We start from the raw sequence: 14,323 nt of genomic DNA on the forward strand, positions 1-14,323 counted from the left end.
ACCCCCAACAATCTCACCATGTGCCTGAGATATTTCCAGAATCTCACTCCCCCCTACATCCAGTGTTGTCCCAACCCAACTGCAGAATCTGGCACTTGCCCTTGTTAAACTTCACGCAGTTAGTGAAACCCAATCCTCTGATTTGTCAAGGTCTCTCTGCTGGGCCTCTATGACTTCCAGGGAGTCAACAGGTCCTCTCAAGCTGGTGTCATCAGGAAACTCAATAATAATACTAAAAAGATAAAAACAAGATGCCCCAAACGTCCCTTTTTTTTTAGCATTTACTTTAGTAAATGCTAAAAAAATATTCAAGCAAAACACTGCTATAGAAATACTCTGGATTTTCTCATGTGTCAAAGGAAAAATATTCAAACTTCAAGTCATGTGCAACTTAAATAAACTGGATTCCTCTCCACATTAGACTAGGTCTTTTTCAACCTATACCTAGCTAGCTCTTTCCTGCAAATCTGACTTTTCAAGTAAGTCACCACCTTCTCAACCCAGAAACTTTCAGGACATCTAATAATACATCCTAACCTACGAAACTTTTGAATATTAAGAAGAAAAAGGCAAGTCAGACTGCAGGGGTGTTTATTATTGGAATACTACAAGGCAAAGACTTTGATGTTTGACTCCAGTCCCTCCTGATTTCCTCTTTTCATGCAAATGAAATCATTAGTCATTTTACTGGAACATAAATTGTACTCTAGTTATAAATAGAAGATAAGTTAGTGGGGGAAATCTCTGAAACGTTCTGACAGTCAAACACAGAAATACTTTAGGAAAGCATGCATACATATTCTACAAAGTGCAGTATATTCTTGACAAGCAACTTGTCAGGTATTTGATTAACCTGCCACTGCATTTAGGAATAAGAAACACATAGCAACTGCTGTCAGGCGCTGAAAGCACTAAAGCCAAATGTTATTGCCCACATTTTCAAGCATGTACACAGGCAAATGTTACACAGGCAAATCTCTCATTAAAATGAAGATAATAAACCTAAATTTGCTAAGGAGGAAGCAACTAGCACACACATACTGCTGAACCCTTATGAAACCTCTGATTAAATCAACATTTAAGAGTCTGACTGATCATTTAGAAATGAAAAGACAAACTCAGAAGCCCGACTTTCCTCATGATTAAGTGTATACACAAGCAGATAATGACTTCAAATATTTGTATGACTCTTGCAAAGCCACTTTCCATCAGGGTTCAATCTCTATTCTGCATATGGGTGCAAAATTAAGATGTAATTAATTAGTTTGTTCAATAACCTTTGATTTCAACAAACAGATTTCTACTCTACCTCCTAAAGTCACTTAATGTAAAATCTGATATTTATATTAAAGAAATGTTTAATTAGAATTTAGTATCTCCTAGTGCTGGGCTGAGCCTGGGTGGCAGCTGAGTCCCACATAACTGTTGCCCCAGTCACTTTGGCATGGGGGGAGAGAATGGGAAGACCATAAGTGAAAAAAACAAAAGTAAGTGATGCCAAACACTTGCTCAGTACCTCCCACAAGCAGACTGATGCCCAGGCAGTCGCCAGGCTATGACCATCTACCCTGCTCTCTCCACTCTCTTTTTATTGCTGACCATAGCACTGCACAGCCGGGGGTATCCCTCTGGTCAGTTGGGGTCTGCTGTCCTGGCTGTCCCCCCTCCCAGCCTCTTGCACACCCTACTGAGGGGGTGGCAGTGACAAACAGAGGTGGCCTTGATGCTGTGCAAACACTGCTCAGCAACAGAAAACACAGGGTACGTGTTATCACCACTGTTTTGTGTTATCAACATTGTTTTGGCCAAAACTAAAAAACATGGCACCATACTGGCTGCTATGACGAACATCAACTCTACCCCAGACAGGTCTGATACACTTCTCTTAAAAACAGTAGGAAAAACCTGGATCTGTTATGTCTTTCTAATACAGATAAAGCAGGTCCCTTATTGGCTAAATAAGAGATGGAGGCTTCACTAACTTTGACTAACTAGGGCACACTGATTAAAATTGTAATTCCCTCCTCCAGTCTTATAAATACAGTGTATCTGCCCCCAAATAAAACATCTACCCTCCTCTCTTCTACCTTTTCTTTTACAGCAGTCACAATTAAAAACACTGTAAAAGAAATAACACAGGTATTATTTCAAACTGGGGAGCTGCACAATGCTTAATTTTGAGTAATCTGCATCTGGTCATTAATGTGGACAGAATTCTAGAGTCATGTTTTGGGTCTTCAAAAACCAGGGTACATAAGGGAGAGAGATTCCTCTTTTCTTTGTCAAATCTCACCCATCCTTCTTGCAGATTTTTTTCAGAACAAGCTTCTAGTTTGTCACTTGTTTCACTTGTCCAGGTGCAAACAATTTTCAAGAAACAGAGTACCCCATAATAATGCCATGTCAACATCTTTGCTGTGAGATTAAATAAAAGTCCACCCACTGCACCGTTCTCACATTAAAAGGAACAAGTTCCTCCATTTAGTATTTAACATATACTAACTCCAAACTGAAAGCCTCAGCCATAGTCTGCAGAAGCTGCTAAAGCAGGAATTCCATTTAAATACCCAGCTCAGGCAAAGTTGTTGCAGTTAGTCCTTCTTGAGCGATCAGTACAGACAGAACACCCACCTGACATTTACCTCAAGCTGCACAATGAGTATCACATACCTGCCTGGGTCACTGTGCACTGCAGAAGACAGAATACTGAAATTACAACACAGTATGTACAGAATGCTTCTCTCGTGGTAGAAACTGCCCAGTGTGGAAGCACCACGGCAAAACCAAGTGTCTACTGAAATAAAACAAATGAAAGTGCAATGTGCTGTGCTGTACAAGAATGACAAGCTAAATACAAACCTTCTGCTAAAACCATGTAAAAAGACAGCCTAGCAGCTAAGGACTCCAAATAACATAATTACATGATGCTATCTAGTAAGACCATAAAGGCAGATGACTAGAAAGGATATAGCAAAAAGCAGCTCACAAGTGCTTAAAAGAGTATCAGCAAGAGAAAGATATGCAAAAATCCTGACAGCTAATTTCCCAGTGTGATGAATAAATCATGTAACATCCACAAATAAAAAAAGAGCTTTGAATGTAACACCTTTCCCATTACAAAGATCTACTAGCTTATAGGGTGTATTATCTCAATGGTTCATCACAAACAGGGGAGGAAAAAGGAAAAAAAAAAAAAGGGTGAAATGCAGTAGTTTAGTATACATTGTACTGGGAGAGATGGGAAAGACTTGGCATGCACAATGCCGGTTCACACAGACTAGCAGCTTAGTGATAGTACCACACACCTTTGTGCTCCTATTCATCCAGGCTTACATGCAGTGCACCTGGAGGAAGAGGGCAGCTGAGAACTGTGCAATCTCATAATTTTTATGTCTGAAAAGCGCATGAGAAATCCTTCCGCAGTAACATTTTATCAATAATTCTGAGAGAAAGCAAGTTACCGAAATTCATCTAAGAACTCCTTGCAAGCCAGAAAAAAAAACAGTTAAAAGTGGCACATGGCTAGTTATTTTCTTCTTTTACTAAAAGTTATGAAAAAATGGACTGAGAATGTTGTCTGTGCAGAGGAACCCAAGCCACACATTTCCTCCAGACTGGCTTCTCCTCTTCCCAGTAATGCAACACAGGGATGAGTATGTGCTGTAGTAATTATTTAACCTGTAAGAAAATAATTCTTAAATATACTGTCTGCAACACTTAGTCTGGTCATTTTTTACCCTTGCAAAAAAGTCCCACTACATGGACCTTGACTAACTGAAATAGGTGCTGTAATACTTTGTCCCCATTAGGATCAAAGAACACCTGAAAAAATACCACTACTTCTTTAATACAAAATATTATTTCCAGTGTCATGATTATTTCCCTTCTAGCAGTAAAGAGCAAAACTTCCTTATATATACTTCATGCAAAATTTTTAATAAAAGTAGCTTCCTACAGGGAGAGGAAGAAGAGTTATGGTGTGTTTTCATGAGCACTCAAGTTAAAGCTTTGTTTAAGAGCACTTAAAAAAGTGGAAAACACTATTAAAAACGCTCTGACAATGTTTTTGTCTTTGCCCTACTCTAGACAGCTTGCCATAAAAAAGGGACTTTGCCACACTCAGACTTATCCATAGAAAAACAATATAGATTACAGATCAACCATGCTATGAGAGCAGGGATAACCACACCAACTGCATGCAAATGATTCAAAATCAGCATATCCTCCCAAGAGCCCAAAAGCAGGATTTATTCAGCAGCATGGTAAAGAGGCACTTCACTCATCTTGTAGCAAAGAGAATTGGGGTACTCCTCGTCCCACACCTCCTATCTTCTCCTAGTAATTTATCTACGTAATTTCTCCTGTAATTTATCTATGGACATGAGATAAAAAAATTAAAAAGACCAAAAAAGGTAGGCAACTATGAAAGAAAGAATTTTTCACCACAGACATTACATACTTTGTTGTTATTAGGCTCTGAACATTTGAGAAAAAGCAGGTCTTTGTCCAGGTTTCAACACATTCATACATCACTCTTCAACTGCAATGCGAATGAATTCCCAGTAGACGCCTCTCCAACTTACACTTGTTTGTCTCAGAAATTTTCCAGCAAAACTTGGGCGCTTCTAAGTTGACATTCAGCCTCTTGCTGAAACTTCTTTTAATGAGAGGAAAAAAATACTAAAAGGATACAAAGAAGACTTTTCAAAATCTGTTACTTTCTTACAAAGGCAAATCCCTCAGACTTCTGCATCATACTATCAGTTTCAGTAAGTCAAATCTTAAGAGCGGAAAAACACCACCCACATTTTAAATGTTTTCAAAATTCCTATTTCACACAAGTACCTTTAGGACTAAAATATAACATTCAGAAACCAATTGAGACACTCATATTTGTAAGAATAACAAAGAAACTACATTTTAGTACTAATCTGATCAATACAGAACACCCCATCTGAAGCAGGCACACTAGTTCCCTAGTAGCTTATTTCAATACAATGAAAAATATCATAAGCTGGAGACCTTCATGTGACCTCTGTGGACACAAAGCTATGCTGCAAAACCAAATCTTCAGTAATAAATGAAATTTTTGAAGGCCAAACATGAGCAACAAAGATCCAAGATAATTTCTGTACCTAATAAAGTGATTTAACATTACTTCACTTCCAAAAATGACATCTTAGTCTTCAGCTAAGAAAGGGTAAAAAATCCAAGAAATATTTAACATTGTGGTAGACTGCAGTACCCAGATATTTTTCAGCACACTTTACATGAGTATTCTTTCAGCAAGTAAGGAATTAGTTACAGATCAAATAAATATTTTATCTTAGTGTGCCAGGTCTCTCTAGCTGCTTCAATTTGTTTAGTTGTGGCAAATGTATAGAAAATAAAAGCAGCTGAGTGCACTGCTGTATCTGAATACATTCCCAACAAGTACCAAGAGAAAATTTCAAAAAGGTGGGGAAAAAAACCCCAAACCCACAAGCAAAAGAAACCCTACAAAGATGAAATTCAATGGAGCAACAGTTACATAGCAGGGCCACCTCACAACCTCTCAATTTTTATGGGATTGAATTACAGGACGTCTGGAGGACCTTTAATGAACTGGGTACCCCTGTACTCATCCCTTAGCTATCATTTTTAAGTAAGTTAGAATATAACTTCTAATATTCATCACTCCCTTCTGTTGCTTCAGTTGTTCTACTGTAACTCCCTTTTCCTGTGGCTTTGACCTATCCTGTCACAATACTGGCTTTTTACCTAATACTGGTTTACTTCAGTGCATGCTTTTTATTCCTACAGCAACTGGCTATTGCTCTGCTTTAAATGGATGAACCTGACTCTCTTTTCCAGACACGTTTCTAAAGGGTTTCCAAATACATGCAGGTAATTGTGATGGTTCCCTGAAAAACTTTAGTAATGTATTTTCTTCCAGTTTATTACCTGCTCCTCCAAGGACACCGCATCTGTCATGTTATGCAACCATGCAAATATTTCAGCACATATCCCTTATAGCCTGTCTTGACTCTGGAATACAGAAATAGTTAGGTGTACACAGAAGATACAGATGTAAGAAGAACCGCTGGTGGAAAAGAGCAACCAGAACAGACACGTTATGTACAATTGAATTAGGCCAACCTGGTGGGGGACACAACATTAACAAACAAAAAGGCCATGTCCAAGAAGCATGTTCAAACGCAGTTAATTGTGTTCACACATAAGGAATCAGATTGAGGGGTGGTGTGTTTGTTTTACAGCTGCCAGAAATTCCCATCGCTGAATCCATACTGCAGCAGCAACCAGACAACAACTCAAGAGTCTTGCTGTGGTTGTTTATGACCATTGCACCACCCTGAAAGCAGGACGCACATGAATATCTAACAATCTCCTGGAAACACTGAACTCATCAATGCATCACTAAATGGATCTTCCTGAAAAACTGTTTCCTAATAGCAAAGACTCCTCCATGTACACTTAGAAATTATACAGGTAGCTCCATACATGTGAGGTATTTTGTATACGATTTACATGAAATTAAGCCATATTCACTACTGTTTAATTTCATTTAAAAAATTACCTGAATATCTGAAAGCTATGTTATCAATGCATTATCAGTGACTTTTCTGAGAAAGCAGTTTTTAGGGAAACATGTTCTTTGGCCAAAACAGAGTCCTTGTTTTTGTATTTTTTTAGCCTGCTCTTCGGCCAATCCAGTCTACTTTTTGTATTTTTTTCTTATACTAAATATTAAATTGCTTTATCCTGTTGGAATAAACAGGAAGGATGTTCTCAGCTTTAAATTTACAGGCTTTCAATTGAGCTTGTATCTCAAAAACCTGCCTTTGCCTGTCCCTTAGACTTCGGATAGTTTCACAACTACACTTTACAGACCCTATATTCCTCTCCTCTGCTAGCTCTCTTGAGAAAGTCCCACTCAAATGTTACGGTAAATCAGTTCTACTGGAAGTAAAGACTTTGTAAAAAACATTTCCAGATGTGTAAAGTAAGTTAGTTCTGCTTACTTAACATTAGAACAACAGAGAACAAAAAATACTCATCTTGGAAAACGAGCCTATAGTTTTACTTCCAGTTTTGGAAGGAAAACACATGACAAGTGCTTTGAATAGTGTAGCCTGTACATAGGGGCACAAGCAGACCCAGAATCAAAGCCCAAATCCCCATGCTTCTTGTCTAACAAAGCTCACAAACAGGGTATGCTACAGTTCCTGCATTTAAGCCCCCTGTCCTAGAGATGACATTTTCATTCTCTTTGTCCGATGTCTCCACTGCAAAATCCCAAGGGAGTTACAGATATCCATGCCACTGCAACCATTCAGTTCCTTTTTCTGTACAAAGGAATATTAGATCAGCTCCAATGTATGTCACTGCTGCACTCAGCAAAGTCAGATAATTCATAACTTTGATGCCCACCATTGCAAAGCTAGACTTTTAGACCCAATGCTAACTATTGCCTTTTGATACACCACGAAGACTTGTGCCACATACTCCTCCTACGCAGACACAACAGATGCTCCCTACCATGAAATCTTTACAGCATAATGCCCACAGATTCAGCAAATTTAACACACAATCCTGGTTAAAAAACAAAGAGCTGTAAGATCATCCAGTTTATACCACCTTCCCAAGGTCAGGCATCCTAAGGCAATCCTGACAGCAATTGCTCTTGCCACTCCTAACTTACTTTCCCCCAACTATTCAGGCGTGTAGAAAGAGAAATGCTCATATGCACAAGCCTTCAATTTCACAGGTAGAAGAAGAGATCACTGTCTTCTGAGGTTATCAGGATGCCACAGCAAAGGCCACCTGAAAAAATGGGACTACAAGAATATGCCCTGAAACACACAGTCTGAGAGAGAAATAAAATGCTCTTGTAGCAGGTATACACACAGATCACAGAGTCACACAATAAGCTGGGTTGGAAGGGACCCACAAGGATTGAGTCCAACTCCTGGCCCTACACAGCACCATTCCCAAGAGTCACACCATGCACCCAAGAGTACTGTCCAAACACTGCTTGAACTCAGTCAGGCTTGGTGCTGTGACGTGTTAAAAAAGCAAATTTTAATCAAGAAAACCACTCTTTATTCACTATCATCGAGTAAATTTTAAATGCAATGCCCTATCAAAGAACATACAACTTATCAGCTTCCCTCCCCCATTATTTTGTCTTCCTGAACATGGAGAATTTCAAGAGACTTCCATTCAAATCAACAAACTGGATTAATTTACTTGTCACACAAAAAAGTAAAGCACGTTGCTTAATCAAATCCATACTATATTTCATATCTAAAACAAAGGTGTATTACACTTCGTCATATACCACGTCAAATTAAACTGCTTCCCTGACAGAACTGACATTCTGCAGTGTGTGTGCTTTCTATATTAATTGCCTCTTTCAAACGAAAAGAAATCCAACACACCGCTGGAAGTACACGCTCCCCAATGACTTATTCACAGTATCATGGTAAACTTTCAGGCTACGAAATCAGTAAAAACACAGAATTATTTAATAATGCCATTTCTTCATTTTGACACACTTCTCATTACTCACGGCCCATTTTTGTCATATAACCCTCTCCCCAATTTTATGGTATTTTTCACATGCATTACTCTGCAAAGTCTCAGTAGAAAAGGGCTGCTCAGCATCCTAGAGCACCCGAGGACCTCGTAAGTACCAGAGCTCTGTCTGACAAAACCCACAGAAGCAGAAGGATCTCCCATATTAGAGCTATGGGTAAGCTGAACGAGGATAATAAATGTGCCAGGTTCACCCAGGCCTTCATGCCCAACGCTGGCCTGAAGCCCCGGCTCCCATATCCAGGTCCCTATCTTGCCCCAGGCCCTCTATATTCCCTCCCATATATATTTATACGACAGCTCCTCTGCGAGCCCCGCAACCGAAGGGCAGCGCTACAAACTCTGCCGGGTTCCCCCTCCCCAAAATCCGTGCATTTTTTCCCCACCTCCTCCAAAACACCGAGCTTATTACAGCCACATCACATCCCCCGTCCCCCGTCCCCTCTGTCCCCAAGCCCGCAGCCACACTCACCTGCAGCGCCCTTGACCCCATCCCACCATCAAGCTCCTCTTCCCCAAAGCACCCCCCAAAAACCGGTGTCCCCTCGGGCACCCCCTGTACAGCGTCCCCGGCCGCACCTCACGGTCCTTGAGGCCCAGCAGCAGCACTTCCTCCATGAGGGTGAGCCGCGTTTCCTTAGAATCGCCCTTCTCGTCGTCGCCGGACTCGTCCCGGCGCCCTTCATCCTCGGGGCCGCCGCCGGCGCCCCGCTCCTTATCGGCGGCGGCGGCCGCGCTGCGGGAGGCCTCGGTCCGGCGCTGCACCAGCCCGGAGCTGCGCTGGGTCAGGGAAGTCATGGCTGCGGGGACAGAGCGGGGCTCGGCGGCGGCTCGGGAGGGGACGGGCCGGGCTGGGAGCCGCTCCGCCCTACGCGCGCCGGCCGGGGGCAGTCATGGGGAGCGGGCCGGTCCCGGGGCGGCCGCGCTGGCGGCGGCGGCGGCTCAATATGGCGGCGCGGGCTGATGTCAGCGGAGGATGTGGCAGCGCCGGGCGGGGCGGCGCCGGAAAGGGACCCGCGGCTGAGGGAGTGCGGCCGTGACCCGGGGCGGGCATTGCGCTGCTTTCGGGCATTGGCGTGCGCTTCCACAAGTGCCTTGTTTACACAGCCGCAAGTCCGCTTGGTTTCATACGATCATGAAAGTTGGAAGAGACCTTCAAGACAATCCAGTACAACCGTGTGCCCAGAACTGCCCCTGTAACCCTTTAAGCCACATCACCCAGAGCCGGATCCAGACGGCACTTGACCTTCAGGGATAGTGACTCCAGCACGTCCCTGGACAGCCTGTTCCAATGACTGACCATTCGAGTTTAGCCACAAAACCGTGTCCGATTGCTGGCACGGCCCCCACCCAGCCCCCTTCCCTCCACATGGAAAGCGTTCAAGGCCGGGTGGATGTGGCGATAGGCAGCCTGGGCTGCTGGAAGGTGTGTGGCCGCAGGACCAGGGTAGTGACCATACCCTTGGGTTCGGCACTGCTGAGGCCACACCTCGAGTGTTCCGTGTCCAGTCCGGGGCCCCTCACAAGACGCTGAGGAGCGGGTCCAGAGAAGGCAACGGAGCTAGGGAAGGGTCTGTAGCGCAAGTCCTGTGAGGAGCAGCTGAGGGAGCTGGGGGTGTTTATCCTGGAGAAGAGGAGGCTCAAGGCGGGGCCTTATCACTCTCTGCAACTCCCGGACAGGAGGGTGTAGTCAGGTGCAGGTCGGCCTCTTCTCCCATCCAACAACTGACAGGACAAGAGGAGACAGCCTTGAGGCTGTGCCAAAGAAGGTTCAGGTTGGACGTTAGGAAGCATTTCTTCACAGAACGGGTGATTCAACATAGGACTGGATTGCCCAGGGAGGTGGTGGAGTGACTGTCCCTGGAGGAGTCTAAGGAAAGACTGGATGTGGCACTCAGCGCCATGGTCTGGTAGACATGGTGGTGTTCTGTCACAGGTTGGACTCAAAGATCTCAGAGGTCTTTTCCAACCTGATTTATTCTGTGATTCTGTGTCCCTGCCCATGGCAGAGGGTTGGAACGAGATGATCTTTAAGGTCTCTTCCAACCTAAATTCTGTTATTTCATGATTCTGTGTATGTATATATGTACCTGTCAGGTGAACTCAGGTGAGCTCTCAACAGTTTTTACTTCAGATTCTGGAGATGGAGTCCCTCGGCTCTGCTGTTGATGAGCACCTTTTCAAACCTTGAGCCCTTTTGCAAGTGGCACACCAAAAACTCAAGAAAATTCTTATCAAGGCTAAATCCCATGTAAGTTTCCAGGCAGTGTAATTTATTGCAGAATAAAGGTGTTTATGGTGCAAGGATGCCCTACACTTTTTAGTTCACAGTTAGAATATTGCATTTAACCGTACCGAGATACATAAATACATATGTAAAATAGGTATTTAATACATAAATAAAATACGTGAATAAATAGAGGGTTGTTTTTAGTGTTTGGTGGTTTTTTTTTTTTTTTTTTTTTTTTTTTTTTTTTTTTTTAACTGGACCCTGTTTACCAAGAGCTCTGAGTCACTCTGAAAGTGACTTTACCTTTCATCATTTTCCACGCCCCCAGGCCTTGCAATCCCTGCTACTGTGACTTGGTGACAATTTGATGCAGCATAAGACAGAATAGCAGATGGACAGTCCTGATCCCCAGAGGATCTGGACTGCTCACACAAGTGATTGCTGATTGTTCCTCTTCTGGTTTTTGAGGCCTGCTGATTATTCACAGTCCACTTACTGTGTGACATTCGGATTTTTTTTTTTAATCTTTCTGGGTTTTTAGTTAATTAAAATGTCCTACTGTACCAGCTCAAATGCCAAACCAAAGCTGAAGGATATAACATGACTGTTATTTTTATCAAATAAACATTTGCTCCAAGAAGAGATACCATGATAGCACTACAAGATCTGTTTCCTGAAAATGTAATTTCTGAGTTGTCATTAAACTCTATCATTTATTAGTTTAATCCTGTATGAGGAACTTGGATATTTTCCTGAGGATTACAGTCAAGATGACAGGCATGTAATTAACCTGGGTCATTCCCTTTACCTTCTTTTAACATAGTCGCTGTATTAGCTTTCTTCCTGTTCTTTGGAGATCCCAAGGTTTATCGAGAATCATATTTAGAGATCAAAAAGAGGTTCCAAAAAGCTCTTTCAAAAACCTGTATGCAAGCTATGCTGGTTTACTGATACAAATTAGAGCTGTAGTGCTGCTGTTTAAAGTTTTTTTTTAAAGTACTGTTACTGGAAAGAATTTAATCTTTGTCTTGTCTGATAATATTTACCTATTTCCCTGAAACACAAAGCTATTTGTTGAATACATTTTCTGACAGGACTGTTAACAATTCTAATATTTCACTTTAGTAATGTCATTGGTATAATTTGCCTTGTACCTACATTCAGTTCACATTCAAGCACAACTTACATTTTCTCCAATTCCTATCTTAAAGCAATTTTATCATCTCCATTTTTATCAATAGAATGCACTGTTTGGGCTGTTACAATTATTTTCACTTTCCCACTGGATAGTGTGGCATTTAAGTACGTTTGCATTTTGTCCTGATTGCATTTTAAAGGTTAACTAATGGAATGTTCATTATGAACTCCTAATTTTTTTCCTTTTTTTTTTTTTTTTTGATTCTTTTCTGAAGGGCCTCATTACTTTCCATTTTGTAAAAATCAGTTTTTAAAAATAGTTGCTAATTACATTATTGATTTGCCCTCTTCTCTGTATTTTGTTACAAAAGCAAACAAATTAGGATCACTTATAGGTTAAGAATTTTTTTATTAATCAATTTTATTTTTATTACAATGAGGTGTCCAGTGAAGTTCCTTATACTTAGCAGTCGCTTTTTTGATTTAGAAACTCAGGTGTTTACAGAAATTGCAATGTAATGATGTAATTTCAAATGAATGTATTTCTTCATTATTAATTTCAGTTCTGAGTCATTATCTGATGAACATAAACTAAGAAGTTCAGTGTGAATCAAATTAAGAACACATGTACTTGAATTTTTAGCCAATTATTTTTTTTTTTTTACACCAATGCAACTCTGATACACAAAAGCAAAATCTGAATGAAAAGGAGAGCAAACAAGACATGTTTCAGCACATTACTTTGTTGGTGTTGATCCCTTCCACACAGCAGAGAGCTGGCATACCAGAGAGGAGCACTCCAATACCCACCTAGGAGATCCTTTGTCACGACCTTCATAACTGCAGTTTATTTTACAGTGCCAAGCAGTATTTGAAAAATATTTCTGAGTCCTGCATGGCTTTATCAGGAGTTCAGAAGGCTGTAGCCCCGATACTGCAACTGGTTGATGTTGTTTGGGTTTTCACTGGGCATCTTGTTGGCTACAGACTCCCCTTCCTCCCCCATCCCAATGCCAATGGTATCCAGAGAGCTGAGGCCTGAAATCTTCAAAACACTCTGTTAAGAAGTAATAACGCAAAAGGACAGGCTGTGGTCTATAAATAGTTCTGTTCATCTTGCAGTAAATTGACCTTGTAATGCATCCTAGTTTATCCTTAAGCCCATCTCTGGCAGAATGCAGTAGTGTTCTGAAATAGCTAGGATTTTTTTAATTGCTGCTAGCCAGCTGGGAGGTTGAAATAAAAGGGAAAAGAGCAAAGGCGTGAACCTGAGAGTCATACTTTCTGTTGTGCTAGTTGCAGTTGCCATGATTTGCTTCTCCTTGGGAGCAGGGATTACCCCAGTGATGTCAGCAGGAAAGGTGAGTGCCAGCTGGTTGCAAGTGTGTGTTGGGACAGCAGGTCAGGCAAAGAGTAACTTTATTCAACACCTGACATAGGAGCTCACATGCTCTTAATTACAAACAGATATTTCACAACCTGAACATCAGGAGCATGACACAGAGCTGGTTGAAGCGACAAGTTGGCAGAAACCTCAGCCTAACAGACGTGCCGGGCTCTGGAGCTTCAGACACAGTGGGTGAATCCTACTGCTCCTGTCACAGCATCATCACAGGATATAGGTGGGCAGATTTTCTCCTGAAGAACAGTTAGATTAATAGGATGTGCATGTTTTGAAGCTGACAGCAAGAAAACAGGATTTGTTTTCCATTTATTGCTGCCTCTGTTATGGCTTCACCATCCAGCAGTTTCACCAGTCAAGCTTGTTTACATTCCTGCCTGTGTCTTCCATTCCCTCCCGGTGAAAGTGTGACACTCCCAGTTAGGCCACTAAAAACAAGTGTCTGGTGGAGCTATGGCCTGAATCTCTGTGACGATCTGATTTAAAAACAACAAGTCAAGAAAAAGGCCATGTTCCCCTGTATCGTTTCAGGGATCTATTGACGGAGCAGTCTCACATATAGGCACAGGATCATTGCTGATGGAGCACTGTGCTGGACTACAGAGTATGGAAACCCAAGGACCAGGACCAAATAGTGACAGGAATTCCTTAAGGCCAAAAAGTCTTCAAAACCATGCTGATTACAGACATGGTGCTTGAGTGCTAGACTAGATATTAATGGCAGAAAAAAAGTGGAAATAAACTGTTTTGAGATTTTTTTATATCCAATATTACCAGTGTAATCTCCAAGATCAGGATTTTCACTGCCAAGAAGAATCAAGATGCTGAGAGGTACAGAGTGAAGAAAGAAGAAGATCAGAGATAAGGGACAAGAAAAGTGAGCGGGCTTGCTTGAGTTACTGTATGTGGAAAGAAACCAGAGTCAATGATCAACTGACTGTAAAAGTCATGTCTGG

The 14,323-nt window shown here is 41.7% G+C and overlaps 1 protein-coding gene across 1 annotated transcript in view; it reads right to left on the reverse strand.

Moving 5' to 3' along the window:
• GOLPH3 (golgi phosphoprotein 3) overlaps window positions 1–9,560 on the reverse strand; it is a 32,958-nt gene extending 23,398 nt beyond the window's left edge. Inside the window, exon 1 of the mRNA XM_069001421.1 lies at window positions 9,178–9,560. Coding sequence (XP_068857522.1) covers window positions 9,178–9,396 — 219 coding nt within the window. The 5' untranslated portion in view covers window positions 9,397–9,560. The remainder of the gene's footprint in view (window positions 1–9,177) is intronic.
• Between the last annotated feature and the right edge of the window lie 4,763 nt (window positions 9,561–14,323).

This window comes from Aphelocoma coerulescens (assembly GCF_041296385.1).
Source record: "Aphelocoma coerulescens isolate FSJ_1873_10779 chromosome Z unlocalized genomic scaffold, UR_Acoe_1.0 ChrZ, whole genome shotgun sequence".
NCBI classification, from domain to species: domain Eukaryota; kingdom Metazoa; phylum Chordata; class Aves; order Passeriformes; family Corvidae; genus Aphelocoma; species Aphelocoma coerulescens.